At 62.9% G+C, this 20,604-nt stretch overlaps 2 protein-coding genes and 1 long non-coding RNA gene across 6 annotated transcripts; 1 reads left to right on the top strand and 2 right to left on the bottom strand.

Annotated features, from left to right (window-relative positions):
- Positions 1-2,493: 2,493 nt before the first annotated feature.
- Positions 2,494-7,585, bottom strand: CD6 (CD6 molecule). Of its 3 annotated transcripts, none has more exons than XM_084522607.1 (13): positions 7,435-7,585; positions 5,843-5,914; positions 5,439-5,765; positions 5,019-5,327; positions 4,629-4,928; positions 4,471-4,539; positions 4,202-4,342; positions 3,998-4,117; positions 3,810-3,920; positions 3,636-3,731; positions 3,316-3,522; positions 2,866-2,997; positions 2,494-2,783 (listed from the first exon to the last, which is right to left on the bottom strand). In XM_084522607.1, exons 1-13 carry the CDS (start codon positions 7,487-7,489, stop codon positions 2,701-2,703), a joined length of 2,022 nt encoding a protein of 673 aa, XP_084378733.1. In that variant the 5' UTR covers positions 7,490-7,585; the 3' UTR covers positions 2,494-2,700. The 3 variants fall into 3 exon arrangements, with proteins under 3 accessions (XP_084378733.1, XP_084378732.1, XP_084378734.1); XM_084522606.1 differs by having other exon boundaries at positions 2,866-3,030; positions 7,435-7,584; XM_084522608.1 differs by lacking the exon at positions 3,810-3,920 and having other exon boundaries at positions 2,866-3,030.
- Positions 7,586-8,016: 431 nt separating this feature from the next.
- On the top strand, positions 8,017-14,658 carry LOC311438345. The gene is made up of 2 exons (XR_014694068.1): positions 8,017-8,673; positions 13,333-14,658. It is a non-coding gene; the product is annotated as an uncharacterized lncRNA (long non-coding RNA).
- A 416-nt stretch (positions 14,659-15,074) lies between these two features.
- Positions 15,075-20,252, bottom strand: TMEM132A (transmembrane protein 132A). 2 transcript variants are annotated; one of them, XM_084522557.1, is made up of 11 exons: positions 20,120-20,252; positions 19,439-19,653; positions 19,132-19,359; positions 18,683-19,035; positions 18,440-18,586; positions 17,990-18,182; positions 17,765-17,908; positions 17,482-17,684; positions 17,024-17,300; positions 16,734-16,925; positions 15,075-16,655 (listed from the first exon to the last, which is right to left on the bottom strand). In XM_084522557.1, exons 1-11 carry the CDS (start codon positions 20,178-20,180, stop codon positions 15,537-15,539), a joined length of 3,132 nt encoding a protein of 1,043 aa, XP_084378683.1. In that variant the 5' UTR covers positions 20,181-20,252; the 3' UTR covers positions 15,075-15,536. The 2 variants fall into 2 exon arrangements, with proteins under 2 accessions (XP_084378683.1, XP_084378684.1); XM_084522558.1 differs by having other exon boundaries at positions 17,482-17,645.
- Between the last annotated feature and the right edge of the window lie 352 nt (positions 20,253-20,604).

Genomic DNA, 20,604 nt, shown 5'->3' with positions numbered 1-20,604 from the left:
CCCATCCCATCCCCACCCCTCCTCCAGCCATGTCTCCATCCTCACTCCCCATCCCCTACTCATCCCAACCCATCCTACCCCATCCCATCCGTGTTCCCATCCCATTCCCACCCCATCCCATCCCAACCTCGTCACCATCCCAGCAAGGGTTCCCCCGTCAGCCCCTCATCTCCTCGGTGGGGTGAATGTGCCAGCACTGGGGGGCGAGGGGGGCCCCAGCTCTCCCTCAGGCCCCCACCCAGCTGCGGGCACTGTGTCCGAGCCAGACCTGGGGTGCTGGAGCTGGCACCCATGGGGAAGCCGGGGGCTCCTGGGTGTTTCTGAGCACCCGGAGCTGCACCCGCTGCTCGAAACCGGCCTCAACAGCAGCCAGTGGTGGCCACTAAACCCAACAGCAGGGTGCTGAGCGGGGCCGGATCCCACCCTCGCTGCAGCGGGGAGCCCTGTGGCCGCCCTCAGGAGGCACGGCTTCCTGCCACAGCTAGCTGCCCCGTGCCGGGGCTGCTGCCTCGTCCCTCCGGGTGCCTCGCCATCGCCTGTGGTCACCGCTCGGGGCGAGCACCGCCGCCGTGCCGGGGCAGGAAACGTGCAGCACCAAGCCTCACTGAGCTGCACCATGTCCCCGTGTGCCTGGAGCACCCCAACGCTGGCACCAGCCCTGCTCGTCCCTCTTGCAGGCGTCCTGGGGACACCGCGTGTCCCTGCCGGGCACGTGGGTGGCAGCGGTGACAGGCAAGGGACGGGAGAGGCGCCGATTGATTGCGCCCTAATTAATTCCCCTGAATCCAGGTCATGCGTGCTGACGAAGGCTTGCCATTGACCCGGTGGTGTTCCTGACAAACGGCCGTGCCATGGGGCCGGCGAGAGCCCCGCTGCCACCCCCTGCTCTGCCCCGTGGCCACCCCATGCCCCGCATCCCCAGGGCGCCCTGCTCCCATGGGGCTTCCCCCACCCCGAGACCCCGCTCCAGCCCCAGCCCCAGAGCGGGGCCTCGGCTCCCCTGGGAGTTTCCTGCCTCCGAGCTGCCTCTGGGCTGAAGATGTTCCATGACTCAAGAGGAAGCTCGCTGGGGCGGCCGCAGGTTGCTGCACAGAGCAGCTCGGGGCAGGCGGGTGATGCTCTGAGCCCCGCTCCGTGCTCTGCTCATGGCTGCGGGGTCCCCTTGGCCGGGTGGGGACCCCCAGCTCCTCGTGAGCCCGGCCAGCATCGGGTTTTCTCCCTGTCCCCATGGGCTGGAAGGGGAAGGCACGGCCGTGGTGGGAGTGGGGGCAGCCTGGCTGGCCGCTCCCCATGCATTTCTGGAGAAGGACGTGTGCGAGGAGGGCTTTGCCCCATTTTTCACCCCCTCCCGTTTCCTTTAGAGTAAAGAAGGGTGAGCTCACGCTGCTCTGCGCCGCGGATCTTTCCATGGTTACCACGGGCTTTCAAGAGCCTAAGCAACGTTTTGGCTCGATGGAAAATAACAATTTCAGCAAATTCCCCCCCGACACCATGCCGGGGATGCCCATCGCCGCCCTTGGCCATGTTCCCGCGTGCGTTCAGCCGGGTTTCACCACCTGGAAAGCCAAATGGGCTCTGCCACGCTCTGAGCCAGCCCCGGTGGCACCTGTAACCCCAGCCACCCTCACAGGGAGCCCGGGGGGGCCTCGTGCCACATCCCTGAGGGTGCCGAACCCAGCGGACATGGGCACTGGGGTCCAGCCCTCCCCTCCTGCCGAGGAGCTGCAGCTCTCAGCATCCCCGCGAGCTGCCGGCAGCGCGAGCCAGCTCGGCACCATCCGTGTGCCGCGGCAGCTGACGGCTGTCACATCTTCCTGGAGGGGCTGGGGGAGAGCGACGGGGACGTGCTGATGCGCTCCGTGCCCGTGAGGAGCCTGCTGATGGGCAGGGAGCAGCCTGCGGGCTGCCAGCACGCCATCATCACACTACTGCTGGTGGAAGCAGCACCGCCGAGCGCCCAGCGCTGTCACACGGCTGCAGAACGTCCCCGGCCGATGGCACCCGCGTGGCTCACAAATTGCACAGCAGGCCCCCGGCCCTGCCCCAGGCACCCCACGGGTGCCGCAGCGGGTGCTGCTCCCGGCCCCGTTCTCGCCTCCCGTCTCCTCTGCCCTTTGTCTGGGGCTTTGTTGCTATTTCGGTGCTTCCTCCGTTGTTGCGGCGTGGCCCCTTTGTTCTGGGCTGCCGGAGCCGCTCGGCTCGGTAAACAGCTGAAGGATGTGGCGGGGGGCAAATTTTCCACTGCGGCAGGTCGGAGCCCCAGGCGGCGTCGGGGAGCTTGGCTTCCCCGTGAAGGAGCAGGCGGTGAGGGCGGGCGTTTGGGGTGCCTGGGGCCCCCACGGCGATCGCTGGGGGCTGCCTGTGGGCTGGGCTGGCCACGGTGGGTAGCACATCCCCAAAAAGGTGGCCCAGGATGGGGAGGACTGAGGGCTGGGGACCTGGCCTCGCTGCGGGGCTGCTGAGCAGCCGTCCCCATGGCCCAAGGACACGGTGACAAGCTGGGAAAAGCCTTTAATGGAAGCACGTAGCCTGGCACAGCCTGCACCGAGCGTCCCCCCGGGAGCCCCTGCGCCTCTGCCCGTGCCCCAGCACGGAGGAGGCGGCTGGAGCAGTCCCAAGGAGATGTAAGCAGCGTGGTCGTGAGTCCCCTGCAGCACCCGCAGCCCCCTGCCCACCGCCCAGTGCTGCCCGTCCCCGTCCTCAGCAGCCAGAGCCCTGGATGTCATCGTAGTCGCTGCTCTCCGAGGAGTTGGGGTCCTGGGGGCAGGACGGAGCCGGCCAGCCTGCGGGGATGGAGCCCGTCAGGCAGAGCGGGGCCGTGGGGGGACGCTGGGGGCAGGAGCCCTGCCAGCACGGGGTGCTCACCGTGGTGTGGGGACGGGTACCCTGGCGGCTCAGTGCCCTGCACGTTCTCATACCACTCCCCTGAGGAGGTGCTGGAGCTGTCTGCGGGGTCGGCGGCTGCTGGGGGCACCGGTACCTGGGGCTGGGCGAGCGCTGGGTCGAGCAGGCAGGGCACGGCCGGGGCCACTGGGGGAGGCAGGGGCACACACTGGCACCTCAATCCCTACTGCCGCCCCCACAGCACCCATGCGGCCCTTCCCAGGACCGTCCCCATCCCCATTCCCATCCTTGGGGTCTCCCCATCCCCATTCCCACCCCTGGGGCTGTCCCCATCCCCATTCCCATCCCTGAGGGGTGTCTCCCCGTCCCCATTCCCATCCTTGGGGTCTCCCCGTCCCCATTCCCACCCCGGGGGCTGTCCCCATCCCTGCTGCCATCCCGGTCCCCTTGCAGCCCACTGCCCCTGCTCACCAGTGCATGGCTGTAGGGTGCAGCCAGGGGCTGCGGGTGCTGCCAGCTGGGGGGGGCTGTAGGCCGGGGGCTGCGGGCAGGGCCAGTCATGCAGGGGGGGCGCGCTCTCGTTGCAGTAGGGCTCCATGGAGGAGGAAGAGGAGGAGGAGGAGGAGGACAGGCTGTTTGCCCTGCCCCACGGCCGGGAACACAGCGTCGCCGCTGGCACTGCAGGGCACGGGCCATATGTCACCGGGGGGATTGGGGCCACACCGCTCGCCCCCCTCATGGGCAGGCAGACGGGCGGTGCTGTGGGGCAGAGGGACGAGGGGCTGGCACACCTTCTGCAGGGAACGGCTCCATCCCGTCCTGGGGGGGCACCAACGGGAGCAGCTGCTCGCCCGGCTGCTGCTCGCCCGGCTGCCGGCGCAGCGAGTCTGCGGGAGGGCAGGGGGGGGACCTGGTTAGCGGGGGGGGACCCGGGGAGGCAGGGGGCTGCTGTGGCGGGGGCTCACTGTAGAAGGTGGAGAGGGCCACGGGCGGCTTGCTGCTGAAGTCGTAGTGTTCGTAGTCGGAGTCGGAGGAGTCAGAGCCCTTGGCAGCGGGAAGGGTCACGGGCGAGGGTGCTGCGGGGCGAGATGGGGCTGATGGGGGCCAACGGGGGTTAAGGGGGGATAACGGGGCAGGCGGCCCCCAGACCCACCTGGTTCCTTGGGGAGGCTGGGGGGCATCTCCCTGTAGTTCTTGCAGATCCCAGAGGGCGCGTCGGGGCCCTGGGTGCTGTTGCTCACCAGGACCGGCCCAGGGGGGCACACGGTGAGGGCTGCGGGGACGGAGGGGGTGCTTGGGATGCAGCTGGAGGGCATCGGCCCTCTGCAGCCTCCGCAGCCTTGGGGCTGCTCCTTACCACTCCTCTTCCTCAGCCTCAGCAGCGCGGTGGTGAAGGCCAGCAGGGTGAGCAGGAGCAGCGCCGCCAGCACCAGGCAGGGGATGAAGAGGGGCGCGTGCAGGAGGGACTGCGTGCCCTCCACCACGGAGCCCCCCTCAGCTGGGGCAGAGAACGGACACAGGCTGTGATGCCCTCAAAGCCCTCCCACCCCCCAGCTCCCCCCCAGAACCGGGGGAGGCTGCAGCCCCATTAACACCCCTCCCCGACCCACGGTGTGGGGAACTCACTGCTGAGCACCGTGATGCCTCCCGGTGTCACCGTCACTGTCGGGGCTGGTGTCTGCAAGCCCTGGGAGCCTGCAGGAGAGGAGGGGAGAGGCTGCAGCCCCCCTGCTGGAGCGGTGAGCAGCAGGGACCCCCCCCCTGCAGCGCCAGGGGTCCCGTACCATTGCAGACCACGCCAGCTGCACGGGACTGATGGCAAGGCGCCGACTTGTTGTAGGTCCAGCGGCAGTGCGCCAGCGAGGGCTGCCAGCTCGAGCACACGTAGAGCATCTTGGTGGGCAGCGTGTGGGGGAAGGACGGCCGCTCCAGGGGCTCCCCGCAGCCCAGCGTGTGGCACAGCACGCCTGCCTCCACCTGGTACCAGGAGTTGTCGCACACCGTGCTCCACGTCCCACGGAAAAACACCTCCACGCGCCCCGCGCAGCCGTCACGGCCCCCGGCGAGCCGCCACTCCTGGTGCTCTGCAGGGAGGGGGCACGATGGGGGGCGTCTACCTGGGGGCTGCCCCCATCCCCCGGGGCGCGTGGCCGCGGCACGGCGCGGGGACCCACCGGAGCACACCACGCCGGCGTCCTCTTTGTGGTGGCAGTCGTGCTCGCCCGTGGCCGGGCACTCCCAGAGCTGCTGCTCGTGCCCGCCGCAGCTCACCTCGTCCCGCAGGATGGGCCCGCTCCCCCTGCCGAAGGAGGCGTCGCCGCGGGCGTGCAAGGCCCAGCCGCAGCCCAGCTGCCGGCACACCACCATGGCATCGGCCAGGTCCCAGCCGTCGTCGCACACCGTGCCCCAGACGCCCGCCTGCCGCAGCTCCACGCGGCCCTCGCAGCGGCTCCGGCCGCCCGCCAGCCGCAGCGCCAGGGCAGCTGTCGGGATGGGGGAACGCTGCTGGCACCGCCAGGAGCCCCCACGTGCCGGGAGGCTGTGGAGGCAGCCAGCAGCTCGTGCTGGCACCGGTGTGCCCCGGTGGCTCTTACCCGTGCAGGTGACGCGAGCCGGCCCCGCGGCGCAGCAGCCTGGCTCGGTGGCCAGGCGCAGCCAGCACGGCTCCAGCTCCCAGCCGCTGCAGTTGGTCACGGCCACGGGGCAGCTGTCGGTGCTGTCCCATTCCCCCGGCAGGCTCGGCAGCGTGGTGTCCTCCTCGGCGTCCCCGCAGTGCAGGCGGCGGCACAGCTCCTGGGAGGCTGCGGCGTGCCAGGAGCGCCGGCACACGGGCAGCCAGCGGCCGCCCTGCAGCACCTGCACCGTGCCCTCGCAGCGCTCGCTGCCGCCAGCCAGGCGCAGCACGGCCTCGCCGGGGGGACCTGCGGACGGCACGGGTGGAGGGTGCCGGGGGGGCCCTGGTTCTGGCTGCCCCCCCTCCCAGGACACCCGCTCTCACCTGGTTCCACCGAAGCGTTCCCAGCCACGCCGCTCTTTGCCCCGCTGGGGGTCCCCATTGGCTCCGCCAGGGCTGTGTGGAGGGGTCAGAGGTTTGGGGCTGAGCTCTGGGAGCCCCCGGCCCTGTCCTCCCACCCCGTGTCCTCGTCCCAGCCGTGTCCCAGCTGGGCAGGAGGCGGCCAGGGCAATGCAGTTGAAAGACCACCTGGCCTCGACGTGCCCCTGTGTCCCCCACCGAAGTCCCCAAATTGACCGTCAAAGCCACCGGGCTGCCCGCGCCCCGTGTGGGGACACCGGGAGAGGGTGCGGGGGTGCACACCCCGGCCCCCCAGCGCGTGCTGGGGAAGGATGCACAAAATGGCACCTAGAGGCTGCCACAAAATGGGGCCCGGGGAGGCCCGTGCAGGAACGGCTCTCGCCTTCCTAAAACCCAACCTCTGCGGCTACGCGTCAGCCGCCCGCTGCAGGGGGACGCGACCCAGGGGAGAGCCCCCAGCACGGCCCCCGCTGCCCGGCCAGGCCCGGCCGGGGCAGTCGGCGCTGCCTGGACGCTGCCACCGGGGTGGCTGCAGGGAGAAGGCTGCGAGGGCAAAGCTGCAGCGTGCACGGCGCCGTGCACATGCTGCTGGCAAAACCTCTCCCGCCTCCGCCGGCAGCAACGGGCTGCAAGCCTGCAGCCTCAGGCCTTGCTCCTCAGCTCAGGAAGGGGAGCAGCTATTGCAGAGATGGTTTCTTACAAAAAACAAGGGCACTTTTTTTTTTTTTTCGCAGCGCATCAGCCTGCGGTGGTGGTGAAGCCCGCTTTCGCCTTCGCTCAGCGATGCTCCACAGGAAGCAACACGCTCCATTCCCATGACCTGCGAAACAACAGCCTTGTGCAAAAAGCAGCTTTCCCTGCGAGCTGCTGCCCCACGGGGGACCCCAGCCCGCAGCCCCCGGACGTGGCATTGAGGGTCGGTCACAGATCGAGCAGCAGCAGGGCTGGCGGCTGCTCCTGGCAGCCATTTCAGGGCTGAAACCTCCCTGAGCCCTACAGGAGCTCAAAAACTGCTCCGAAGGCGCTGGTCGGTGATGGGATAGGGCAGCATAGGGCAGCCTTTTGGCTCGTGCCAATGGCGAAGCATTTCACCTACCTGACAGCAGTGGGGGGACTCAATAGGGGCCCTGGGGGCAGAGCAGGGGAAGCATCCTCAAGCCAAGCAGCTGAGGGGTGAGTCCCGCCACTGCCACCTTGGGGGCTGCTGAGGTGCACAGGCACCCCTAAAGTCGCTGGAGAAATATTTTGGGGAGCAGCGCAGCAGCCACACAGCCCCTTGCCAGAGCGGGTCGGGGTCCTGCCCACGCCAGCCTCTGCTCGGGGGCAGCGGGGACAGGACGGCCCGGGGAGCACCTTTGGGGTTCCCGAGCTCAACAGCCCCCAAGCAGGGATGTGGCGAGGCGAGGCGAGCCTCGGACCCTGCCGCCCACCTCGCGGAGGGCGAGGAGGCCACGTCTGCAGAGCACCCTCGCTCCACGCCGCACCCGAAGCGGTGCCGGTGACAACCCTGGCACGCAGAGGAGGCTGAGGGGGGGAGGCCGGGGACGGCGCCATACCTGGTCCGGGAGCCGCGGCACAGAGAGCCACCACGAGCAGGCACAGCACCTCCATCCTCACCGGCTGCCGGGCAGCCCCATGGCGCTGCCCCCTTCCCGCTGCCGGGGCCGTGACCCCCGTGCCGCCGCCGCTCGGCTCGCACCGTGCCCGGCCGAGGTGTGCAGGAAGCCAGCCCGGCACCCCGGGGCTGGGTGTGGGGGTGGCTCCATCCTGCCACAGCAAACCGCCGCACGCCCCGGGGGGAAGCGGCACCCCGGGGGCGGACGACGGAGGTGGCCCTCGCTCGGGGACCTCGCCACGTGCTCGCAGGGTCCCCACCGTGCCTCGGGAGATGCCCAGGGTGCTGCGGGACCGCACAGTGCCGCACCGCGTCGCGCTCGGGACCCCCAGGGTGAGGGTGTCGTGGGAGCTGTAATACACAATAAATGTTTGTTCATTGTCTTTTGTATTATAAAAACAAGGAGTTCTGTTTGAGGAACGGGAGTTGTGAAAACTCCCTGCTGAAGTAAGGAGCTGTATAATGCTTGGCTAGACACTATGAAAATTCTTTTGCTTAATGTAACAAAATAGAGAACCCCCCCTCCCCTTCTCTCCTTCTGCATCTCAGTAGCCTCTTTTGTTAAAAAAACACTGCTGCAAAGTTCATGTAACCATCTCCTGATAAGTTGTTAAACTAGTGTATCAACATCTTGCCTTCCTGTCTCACGCTGGGCCAACATGACCAAATAAAGAAAGAAGTTGAACCACAACGCCGAGGAAGACTACGGCCTTCATCTTCACGACCACCAGAGGGACAGAGACGACCCCCTAGCAACAGCGCGCGCAGTCGCAGAATACACCAGGATGTGCTGCGTAGTCCTGAAATCACCAAGATATAAAAAGGGACCGTGGGGGGGGGATGAGGTGCGCGCCGTTGGTGGAGCCGAGACTCCCCGGCCGCCCAGCGCTGTTTTGCTTGCTGTTGCTTACTCAATAACTTCCTTTCTATTATTAATGCAATGCTCTCTGAAAATTAATTAAGGGGGCAACTTATAACAAATTTGGTGCCGTGACTCAGATGAAGGCAATCTGATTGAAAGACCTTCGGAGGGGGCGCCCCACTGATTTCAGCGGCCTTCGCTAGGATTACTTTCATTCAAATCCTTCACCGACAAACCCCAAATTCGGCAGCAAGCAAATAAAGCCAGCAACCCCTAGTAATCTTTGTGCACGAAGACCGAACGAAGACTCAGGAGTGAGTAAGTATAGGCCGGTGATCCGTTCGGTTGGGGTTGGGTATCCTGGAGCGTGTCGTTGTGAGACGTCCAATTGCAGACGAAGCGAGTGCGGACCCCTCAGTAGTGCGGTTCCCACATCCCGCGAGGGACTGGGCCACGAAAAGGGGGAAGCGATTCGTGCGTGTGTGTGTGAAGGCGCTCCGGAAGATGGGACAGAAGAAGAGTAAGCCTTCTGGTCCCATGGGTGGGGTAACGTCTGATGTTAGGTTACCCCGGGATTAATGATTAAAAATTGGCAGGATTCCCCTTTTAGGCGGGGAAGGAATAAAGTAAAAATGATACATTATTGTGTTGAAGTTTGGGGTGGTAAACAGATTCGAGGAGACCACCTTTACTGGCCTGTATTTGGGTCCTTTGAAGATTGGGTTTGCCAGGCCCTAAATATTTATGTAAACTCAAAAGAACCTTTTAGTTTGGAAGAAAGTGAATATGCACATTTGTGGATCAGCTCGGAAACTCGAGCCAATTTATATCCTCTAAAAGAAAAAGGAGGGGATGGGAGGCACAAGAAAAACCGAGAATTAGAGATCCCAGCCCCACTGCCTCCCTATATTCCACCACCCCCACCTGCAGCCCCTCCGACTCCCGGGCTTCTTAATCTGCAACCCCAGGGGGATGCCAATAACAACTCTGATTCTAGCACTCAGGGACCAGTGACTAGGAATATGTGGCAGTCCCCATTAACTCCAGGGACGTCTGAGATTTTAAGAAAGAGACAGGAGGAGGGTAAGCGAGCTTTAATGGCAACTGGCATAATGTTTGCAGCTGCTGAGGAATAATTCTAACTGGAATAATAACTGCACATTGTATATTGTATATATAAAAGCCCGGGCATTTTTGTTAAAGTGTTCTTTTATACATATGTTAATATGTTAATATGTAAATATAACTGCCATTGAGGTGTATGTCTAAGGGAACAAAATTTGCCCAGGCATATTATCGGCTCATCAGGTTTAAATGTCCCCAGTGTAATTGTCTACAGGCAGTTAATTTACAGTGGTTTGATTTTACTTGTGTATCTGTATATTGTGGATTTTGGAGGGATTGGGATTGACTAGTAAAGAGCTTCTAGGAAAACGGTGGAATATTAACCACTGTAGATTACAATAGGAAAAGTTCAAAGCAAAGAAATCCCGAGGAAAAGCCTCCTAGGATGTATACTAACACATTGGAGGGATATAGTGGGGTGAGAGGGTACAGAAAGTAAAAGAACTCTTATCAAATATTGTAATCAGTGGTGGCCACTTTATAAACTAGAGGATGGAGCGGAGTGGCCCCTAAATGGAACTACTAATTATAACACCATATTACAGTCAATGTTTTTGTGGAAAGAAGGAAAACAGGATGAAATGTTGTATATTGATGTTGTTTCAGCATCTTGGAGGGAAAAGGTATGGAATTAAGTTGGCCCCTGACTGAGCCTTTGATGTCGGCATTAGAAAAGTAAAGGCTAGAGAAAGATAAAGGAAGTGTTAAAAGGTTTGTTGAAAGTGTTAAAGGTATTCGAAGTTGAATGAGCAGGGAAAGGTGATGTAGGCATTATCTAAGTAACAGTCTAGAAGTTTTGGTATATTTGCATATTTGCTGTGGTGTTTGGTCAGTTTCCCAAGCATCGGGGAGGGGGGAACAGCCTGCTCCACCAGGGGCCTCTCCAGCGGCCGCAGGGGGGCTTCGGCTCCAGCACCTGGAGCGCCTCCTCCCCCTCCTTCTGCACTGACTTTGGTGTCTGCGAGGGGGTTTCTCGCTCTCCCAGCCGCCTTTGAGCAGCAGGTTTTTGTTTGTTTCTTTGTTTGTTTGTTTTCGTGGATGTGCTCTCACAGAGGCATGGACTGTGTTGCTATGGCTTGGCTCTGGGCAGCAGTGGGCCCCTTTAGGGCCAGATGAAATTGTCCCTTATCTACCACGGGGAGGTTTCTGTTTTTGTTTTTATTTGTTTTGTTTTGTTTTGTTTTGTTTTTTACGGGGGCTGCCACTGCAGTTTCCCACCCCCACACCACTCACACACCCCGCGAACCTTGCCATCAAACCCAATACACTGGGGCAGCTAAGTCATTACTGACTTGTAAAGTATCAGGGATTAAATTAACTAATGAAACCCTAAATGTGATGGGGGTAGAAGGGACTGGGATAATAGTGCCACTTTTGGGGGATACCAAGCTGAGACTAGGGGATAAAATGATCACGGGGCAATTATTGTATGTACCCAAGGCAGAGACTAACTTGTTGGGAAGGGATTTGATGACTAAATTGGGCATTCAACTAGTAAATTGTTAGACTGGAATAACAGTGTTATTAATGGAGTGCTCTCTGGCCCTGAGAGCAAACATACATGTATATTCACCTCTGACTGGAAAGACCCTGAAATGGGGGCGGAAGCAACAATATAGGTGGACAGTTTTACCTCAGGGGTTTACAGGGCCACCTATCTATTTGGGTAAATTCTAAAAAAGATTTTGGGGCAATTACAACCTCCCAAGGAGGTATTATTGTTACAAATATGTGGATCATTTTAAGGAAAATTGATACTCCCTGATGGGAGAGAAATGCTGAATAAAGTGATAATGAGGCAAATATTAACTGTTTTACATCAGAAGAATCATTGGGAGGTGCAAGCAATGTGTGATGTTGTTCTAAGAAAGCATGTCTGTGTAGGAATATATACTTTAGGGAAGCACACATGCAGAGGATGTACTATATGTCAAAGGGTAAATAAAAAGGTCTTTTGTAACCTATCTAGAGGGGGACGGGAGCCAGGGCTTTGACCTTTCCAAAGTATACCGGTAGACTTTACTGAGTTACTTGTTTGTCCTAATCGACCACGTGACTGAATGGGTGTAAAGCTTTACTGCAAGGATTAAAGCAGGACTTAGAGACTGAGTGGGATTTTCACAGCCCCTGGCACCCCTCCTCTTCTGGAAAGGTAGAGCCAATGAATGGTGAAATTAAGAAACGACTAACAAAACTTGTGCTGGAAACTAAGGCTTTTTGGGTAAAATGCTTACCCCTTGCACTGTTAAACATATGGATGCAGCCCAGAACTGATGTAGGAATTTCTCCTTTTGAAATGCTATATGGTATGCCCTATGACTCGGAATTGCCACTTGATCACCCTCAATTCTAATTAAGACTTGGAAAGAGACTTTTTTTAACACCACTATGGGGAAGGCCCCTATGTTGTTTTGCTTACCACAGAAACGGCTATTCGAACTGCGCAGAAAGGATGGATGCATGCCAGCCGTGTGAAAGGACCAGTCCGGGAAGGTAAATGGGAGGCAGCTCCAGGCCCTGACGACTTGAAGCTGACACTAAGACTGACTCGATAAGTATTGTATATTATCTGTGTATCGTGGGAAGGGGAGGAGGCCCTGTTTCAAAGGCTCCCTAGTAGGTTCCCCTGAAGAACACTGCTGCTGCCAAGAAGAACCGATACCTTGTAGTTCGCTGCAACCGAACTGACAAGCGAGGCAGAGAAGTGAAAACGGTGGGGGACGGAGGGGCCGACAATTTAGATGGGCTCCGACCACCTCCTACGATACATGGGAGTCAGTATCATCGTTTTGGTCAGCTATGGGTCTGCGCATCCCCACCAGCCTTTTAAATGGAGCTTAATCAGATGGGAGGATCAATTCATCATCCAGCAAACAACGACAGCGGGTGCTCCCAGTTTCCGCATCACATTATGTGACCTGGCGTCAGTGCAGCCATGCTTTAACCAATCAGGATTTTATTTCTGCCCAAGTTCTAACCCAGGAAAGGGGTACTGTAATTACCCCAACGTGTATTATTGTGCATACTGGGGGTGTGAAACCATTGCTATAGACTGGACGCTCGGGGCTGGTCGGAATAAATTCTTACAAGTGGGATATGGGCCGCAAGGTTGTAACTGACAAGTGGATCCCCGTTACAGGTGGCAAGGGCATGGTATAGGGTATACAGGAACCTTCCACAGAAATGAAGAAATTTGCAAGGTTCTATATATAAATATAACAAACTTGGACGATACTAGCTGGGTACTAGGAAAAATGTCAGATTTTACAAACATGGAACAGATAGGGGAGGACTCATACTAATAAAAAGAAGGATGCTGATAGGCTCAGGCAGTAGGACCAAATGAGGTATTGTCAGAAAATGTCCAGGGAATCCAGCCTGTGGAAAATACTACAGTGCCAACCCTCGGCAGCCCTACAAGCTCAGGTAAAGCTGAGAATGATAACATAGTTGAGAATAACATATGGGGGGGTCATGAATGCCAGCTACCAATTATTAAACAAAACAAGCCCAAATGTAACAAAACACTGTTGATTATGCTTTAGTATAAGGCCTTCATATTATGATGCTATTGGGGATCCTGGGGAGCCCACCCGCACAAAGAACAGCCCTCTACATTGCAGTTGGGGAAAAGACATAAGGGTAACACTAACACAAGTCACTGGAGGTGGTAGGTGTGTGGGCACGGTTCCTAGTGGGAAGTGTCACCTATGTAATACCATGGAGAATGGAAAACAATCAACCGAGTGGCTAATCCCAGCCAACAACGCTAGGTGCGTTTGTTCGTGAGTGGGCGTAACTCTTTGTCTATCACTAAAACTCTTTAATGCGTCTCGTGATTTTTGTATACAGGTGATAATTATACCAAGGATTCTATACCACCCTGAGGATTGTATGTATACCCAGCACACAGTGGCAAGTTATCATCTGGAAAGACGGGAACCATTCACGGCTCTAACTTTGGCCACCCTAATAATCCTGGGAGGAGCTGGAGTGGGGACCAGGGTAGCCTCATTGGTTAAACAAAATCAAGAATTTACTTCCTTACGCGTTGCTGTGGACGAGGACCTGACCCAAATTGAACAATCCATCTCGGCCCTGGAAAATCTATCAGGTCACTTTCAGAGGTAGTGTTACAAAATCGTAGGGGATTAGATTTGGTATTTTTCAACAGGACGGGCTGTTTGCAGCCCTGAAAGAGGAATGCTGTGTATGCTGATCACACTGGAGTGGTAAGAGATACAATGGCAAGACCCAGGGAAGGGTTGGAAAAAAGGAAACGGGAGAATGAAGCCCAACAGAGCTGGTACAAATCTTGGTTTAATTATTCACCTTGGCTTACTACTTTATTATCAACAATAGCAGGACCTTTGTTGTTATTAATAATAGCACTAACTTTTGGACCATGTATTTTTAATAAATTGATTGCGATTGTAAAGGGATGTTTAGAAGCGGCACATCTAATGCTCATACATGCCAAATACGAGCCAATAAGTACCAACAAAGGAATCGAGGAAACATTAGTTCTTAGTAGCCAGGCATTGCAGAGCTTCAATGAACAAAATGAGTAACTAAAAGAAAAAGGAGGGATTGTAATACACAATAAATGTTTGTTCATTGTCTTTTGTATTATAAAAACAAGGAGTTCTGTTCGAGGAACGGGAGTTGTGAAAACTCCCTGCTGAAGTAAGGAGCTGTATAATGCTTGGCTAGACACTATGAAAATTCTTTTGCTTAATGTAACAAAATAGAGAACCCCCCCTCCCCTTCTCTCCTTCTGCATCTCAGTAGCCTCTTTTGTTAAAAAAACACTGCTGCAAAGTTCATGTAACCATCTCCTGATAAGTTGCTAAACTAGTGTATCAACATCTTGCCTTCCTGTCTCACGCTGGGCCAACATGACCAAATAAAGAAAGAAGTTGAACCACAACGCCGAGGAAGACTACGGCCTTCATCTTCACGACCACCAGAGGGACAGAGACGACCCCCTAGCAACAGTGCGCGCAGTCACAGAATACACCAGGATGTGCTGCGTAGTCCTGAAATCACCAAGATATAAAAAGGGACCCTGGCGGGGGTGAGGTGCGCGCTGTTGGTGGAGCCGAGACTCCCCGGCCGCCCAGTGCTGTTTTGCTTGCTGTTGCTTACTCAATAACTTCCTTTCTATTATTAATGCAATGCTCTCTGAAAATTAATTAAGGGGGCAACTTATAACAGGAGCCACGCTGCACAGATCCCAACCTCCCCACCTTCCAGGGAGCTGGGATGGGCAGCACGGGGTGAGAGGGGTCCCCCCAGGCTCTGGGAGCACCCTGGGGTGAAAGAGCTCTGTGCGGGGCTCCCTCCTCCTCCACCGTTTTCTGTGGGTGCTGGCGAGGCCGTGGGCAGGCACCCACGGGTGTGGGAGCTTCACCCCCCTACCCGCAGCCCCTCAACCCCCATCTGAGCCCCTGGGCTTGGGAGGAGAGGAGCTGGAGGAGGTGAAGGGCCCCGTGGCTGTCCTCACGGCCCCGCTGTGCCTGGGGGAGCCACCACGGCACCCCCAGCCCCCAGCCCCCGCCCGCTCCAGCAACACCACAGCACGGGCACGGCTCGGCTTTTTTAAATATTTTATTTTTGTAACAACGTCAGAATTAAAAATCTTCCATAAATAACAGGCCCCCGCAGCGGCCCCATCCCACAGCGGTATGGATACAAAACGGACGTGTGGCCGGGGAGTGGGGGGGGTGGGAGAGGGGGGCGCGGGGCGCTCCCCGGGTCGGACCACAGGACTCATCATCAGCACTATGAACACAACGTCGCAATGAGACCCACAGCAAGGGGGGGGCCGCAGCCTCCCCGCGCCCTCCGGCACCACGGCGGGGCCGGGGTGAGGAGACCCCCACCCCCCCAGGAGGGATGCTGCGGGGTGGGCGGCTGCCACCCCAACAGCCTTGGGGCCAGGCCCTCCGGTGTCCCTGCTCAGGCCACCAGGAGGGATGGGGACAGGGAGGAGGCTGGTCCCGTAGGGCAGAGCCAGCTCGGGGAGGGGGGGTGGGCTGGGGCTGCCCCTGGGGTCAGGAGCTGCCCCGGATCCTCTCCATGTAGCTCCTGAGCTCCTCGGGGTCCCGCAGCCCCATGTCCTCGCACACCCAGCGGATGTCGTCCTCGCTGGCCACGAGGATGGACTGCACGTTGGGGGCGGGCTGGGGGGGCTCCTCGGGGGCCCGGGGGGGCGCGAAGGTGACAAACTCCACACGCTTCCGCCGGCCGCCCCCCGGCGCAGCCCCTTCCTTGCGGGCCGGGGGGGTGCCGGCCGGCGGCGGGGCTGTGGGTGGAGACCCCGCGGTGGGCACCTGGGGGTCCCCGCAGCAGCAGCGCCCGGCCTCGGTGCCCAGCTGGGGGGGCGGCGGGGCAGGGGGCTCCGGCTGCTGGCGGTCCAGCTGCCGGCTCAGCTCCTCCTGGTCGGTGCCCAGCCAGACCCAGTTGTGGGGCTGGGGGGCTGAGGGGGCGGCCCCGGCGTCGGGGGGCTCCTTCTGCTGGTAGCGCAGCACGAAGAAGATGCAGTTGACGAGGAAGATGAAGATGGCCAGGCAGAAGACGCCCAGCAGGACGTACATGCCGATCTCCAGGTCGGTCACCCGCGCCGGGGCCTTCACCATCTCCTCTTCCTCCTCCTCCTCCTCCTCCTCCCTGCCCGCACGCCCGCGGCCTGCCTCCCCCTGCTCCTCCTCCTCCTCCGAGGAAGACCCCAGCCCCTGCAGCTTGGTGGAGGCCGGGCCCACGCCGCCGGGGTTCCTCCTGCGGGGCTCACTGCCCGCCGTCACCGCCTCCCCCGACATGGCCCCCTCGGCCCGCGGGAAGGGCGCGGGGGGCCGGGGGCTGCCGGGGGGGGTCCCGCGCCGGGCAGCCCCCACCTCCAGCCAGGCAGAGCCGGTGGCCAGGGCGGCCGCCCGGTGCCGGCCACGGCGGCAGGCATCCGGGGGGTGCAGGCTGAGCTGCAGCAGGGCCCCTCGCCCCGGCCCCTCCGCCAGCACCCTCGGGCGCCAGGAGGGGGCCCCGGGCAAGCCCCCCGCCACGGTGACCACGGCAGGGTCCTGCGAGGCCACGGCCAGCGCCACGTCCTGCCAGCCGTACAGCTCCAGCGGGGCCAGCGTGCCATCGGAGAAGGACAGCCAGACGGACAGCGTCGCCTCCTGCCAGGACGCCGGGGATGGCAGCGGGGCTCCGGGCACCGCCAGCACCCCCACGCCTCCCCGCTGCACCCCCCTCACCTGCTTGGGGGTCCGCAGCGAGCCCGTGGCCTGGCAGGTGGCCGTGACCACGCCGGGGTGGCCCGGCTCCGTCCGCAGCGCCAGCGCCAGCCCCGCCACCAGCTGGGCACGCAGCTCGGTCACCGTCACCTTCTCCTCCGACACCACCAGCATCTGCTCGCCCAGGATGGAGTCCGAGACGGGGGAGCGGACCTGGGGGCACGGGGGGCACCTCGTCAGGCCCCTCCCCAGCCCCAGCACCGCCACCCCTCCAGCCCCACGCTGCCCCGAACGGTGCGCCCCGTGCCTACCTCCACGGAGGTGACGCCAGGCTCCCGGCCGACCACCACGGTGTCCCCCTCCAGCGATGCCACACGGGGGTCCTGCACACGTGCCCGGCCAGCCACCAGGTGGGTGACATCCAGGAGCCACTCGGGGCCAGGCAGGTAGGAGAGGTGACGGCCACCGTCCCGCGGGTGCGCCACGAAGTGCGCCAGGAACCGCACCAACGTGCGCTGGTACTGGGGCCGGCAGCCCCGCGCCCGCCGCTCGGCCTCCTCCCCGGGCTCATCCGCCTCCCCGTCAGCACTGGGGACAAAGGGACAAGGGACACGTCCAGCACCAGCCCCACGGGGCTCTGCGGGGCAGGGGGGTGCAGCAGGAGGACGTGGCATGAGTGCTGTGGGGCTCAGCACCTCCTCCTGCTTCCACCTCCCTCCGGGCCCATGCCACGGCGGTGGCTGGTGACAGCGGGTTGGGACCTTCTCACCTCTCAGTGGCACCGGGCAGGCGCCAGCCCCGCACCTGCTCCAGGGTGGTGTCACCGAGCTGGATGCGGAGCGGCAGCAGCGGGGCCCAGACGGTGAAGAGCAGCGAGGCGTGCAGGCGGCGCGACCAGAAGTCCACCCGCGCCCCCCGCGCCCCCCGGCTCTCCTTGCCCCCCACGAACACCGCGTCGCAGCTGTCTGCCACCTGCGGAGGGGACACACGGAGGGGCAGGGGGCTGCCAGCCCCCTGGGGGGTAGTGCCAGGGGAGCCGGGACCCCGCTCACCTGCAGCACCTGCTTGTCAGCCGACTCGCAGCCCAGCGGCTCGGTCACCTCGGCCACGCCACCCCCTGCCTCCACCGTCACCAGCGTCACCGGCACCGCGCGGGGGACACCGGTCAGCGGGGCCGTGTTCAGCAGCTCCAGCTCCTGCGGGCAGAGCGGGGCTGAGAGCACAGCACAAGGCAGGGATGGGACGGGGAGGGACACGGGCACCGGGGGGGCACCCACCTGCACCAAGGGGACGAGGGCGCGCACGTCCCGCTCCGACACCTGCACCTCCCACACCAGCTTGTCCTTCTGCGCCTCGGGGTCCTGGCCGGGGTACTCCACCTGCCAGGTGAGGGGCCGCGCCGGCGCCAGCCCCCCCGTCCCGTTCTCCACGGCCAGGTCCAGGTGCAGGAACTCGACCGCCTCCGACGCCCTGCGAAGTCGTGGCCCTGGCTGGGAGCTGCTGGGGTGGGGCCACCTGCCACCCCAACCGGGATCTACTGGGACCTACTGGGATGGAGCTGTCCTGCAACCTACGATTTGAATGGGGGCTATCCCACAGCTCCAGCCCCCCTGTTGGGCCATACTGGGATAGGAGCAGCGCTACGCACGGGTCCCCATGCCCCAGCTGGGCCATACTGGGCTACACTGGGTGCCACGCAGAAGCCCCCCCAGCACTGCTGCCCCTACCTCCAGTCCCCGTGGGCGTCCCCGCTCCGCCGGCACGTCACCACGGCCGTCCAGTGCTTGGGGCCGCGGGTGCGCTCCAGCTGAACGGCCCAGGCAGGGTCCCCGGGTCGGGCCGCCACCACCAGCAGCCCCTTCTTGGCCTTGATCCTGGGGGGACAAGGCGTGGGGGGGCCACGGGATGCGTCACGCCGTGTCCCCCCTGACCCCTGCCTCCCAGTCCCGATCCCACACGCGGGGTCTCACCGCAGGGTCAGCTGCTGGGCGGTGAAGTTGTTCCGCAGGGCGAGGGTGGCGGCGAAGCGCTGCCCGGGGCGCAGCGTGGCGTCGGGGACGCGCAGCAGCACCCGCTCGTCCAGCCGCACCTCCTGCCGCCGTGCCGGCGCCGCCACGCGCAGCTCCAGCGGCCCCAGGTACCGCGGGGCCTCCCGTGGCCCCGTGTCCATCCCCCCCCGGCCCCCGGCACGGCCGCACGCCCCCGGCCCCAAAACGCCGTAGTGGAGCTCAGCCGGCTCCAGGGGGGCACGGGGGGCAGGGGCCGCCGGGGAGAACCAGCGGGGGGGGATCTCCAGCTCCACCACGCAGACGCCCAGAGGAGCCTGGGGGGGGGATAAGCAGGCTCAGAGGAAAGAGGGGGAGCCGAAGGGGGGTCCCGCAGCCCCCTCCCCACCCCAACCCCGGTGGGCAGCACCAACCTGCAGGCGGCAGGCGCCCCGCGCCACCCGGCCACGGTGGTGGGCATGGAGGGTGACGCAGGGCAAGTCCCGCTCCCCGGGGGGCTCCCGCTGCCCCGGCAGCCAGTCGGGACCCCGCAGGTGGAAGAGGACGCGGGCAACGGGCTCGTCCGGGGACACGGCGCTCTCCAGGGACACGGCACGGACAGCCCAGCCCTCCTTCTCCGGGGGGCTCTCAGCGGGCACCTCCTGGAACAGACGGCGATGCTGGCGGGGTCCCAACAGCCCCGGGGGCTGCGGGGGGCTGGGAGGGGGGCTCGGGCATTACCTGCCGGGTGCTGAAGGGTGTGTAGGACGCCCGGAGCAGCGGCTGGGCGCCGGAGCCGTGCGGCAGCAGCAGGAAGGTCTCGGTGCGGGCGTGCAGGGAGGTGTTGGCGGCCAGGTCCCCGTCCGCCCGCTGCAGCCGGTAGTGCTCGGGCACCGCCAGCACCTCCAGCTCCGCCGGCAGGAACACGGGCTCCGGGGGGGCCCAGTCGCCACTCGCTGCGGGGACGGGGACGGCTGTCACCGGCCTCGGGGACGGGGGGACGTGGGGAGCGCAGCCCCTACCCCTGCGCTCCGCTCTGGGGCCGGTGCCGCCCCCCCGGGGGTGCCCCGAGGTGGGGACCCACGGGCGCTGGTGCCGGAGCCCCCCCGGGGCTGGGGGAGCGCCGCGGGGTCCCGCAGGGTGGGATCCGGGCTCGGGGCAGCGGGATCCCGGGGGTCGCACGGCGCCGGTGCCGGCTGGATCCCGGGGAACGCGGTGAGAAGGGGCGGGGGGAGCCGCGCCGGGGAAGCCCCGCTGGGTGCCGGTGCGGCGCCGGGAGCGGATTCCCGGCGGCTCCCGGGAGAGCCGGGGGGGGAGATGCCGGGGGGCGCGGATCACGGGATGCCGGTGCCGGTGCCGGTACCGGTGCCCGGTGCCCGGTGCTCGGTGCCCGGTGCCGGTGCCCGGTGCCGTTGCGCTCACCTGATGCCCCGAGCAGGGCGGCGGCCAGCAGCGCCAGGCGGGCCCCCGGGGCCGGGGCCATGGCCGGTACCGGGGCCGGTACCGGGGCCGGGAGGGCTCCGCGGCGCGTCCGTGCGAACGGCGCCGCCGCTGCCGTCCCTCCGCCTCCGCGCCCAGACAATGGGGCCGGGGCGGGACCGGCACCGGCGCCGCCTCGCCCCGCCGGGTCCTAAACTCCCGGCACCGGGGCCCCGCCGGGGTGCGCAGCGCCGGGAGCACCGGGACCCCCGGCGGGAGGGGGCGCTGGGGGGGCCGGGAGGGGTGGGGGGCACTGGCGGGGACTGGGAGGGACTGGAGGCGCTGCAGGGACTGAGGGGACTGGGAGAATTGGGGGCACTGGGGGGTACTGGGCACACTGGGTGGAATGGGAAGGGCTGAGGGGACTGGGGGCACTGGAGGGACTGGGAGGGATGGGGGACACTGGGGGGACTGGGCACGCTGGAAGA

Source organism: Aythya ferina (assembly GCF_964211825.1).
Source record: "Aythya ferina genome assembly, chromosome: 5".
Classification (NCBI taxonomy): domain Eukaryota; kingdom Metazoa; phylum Chordata; class Aves; order Anseriformes; family Anatidae; genus Aythya; species Aythya ferina.
The sequence above is the reverse complement of the archived record's forward strand: the minus strand, read 5'-3'. Positions and strand labels throughout refer to the sequence as shown.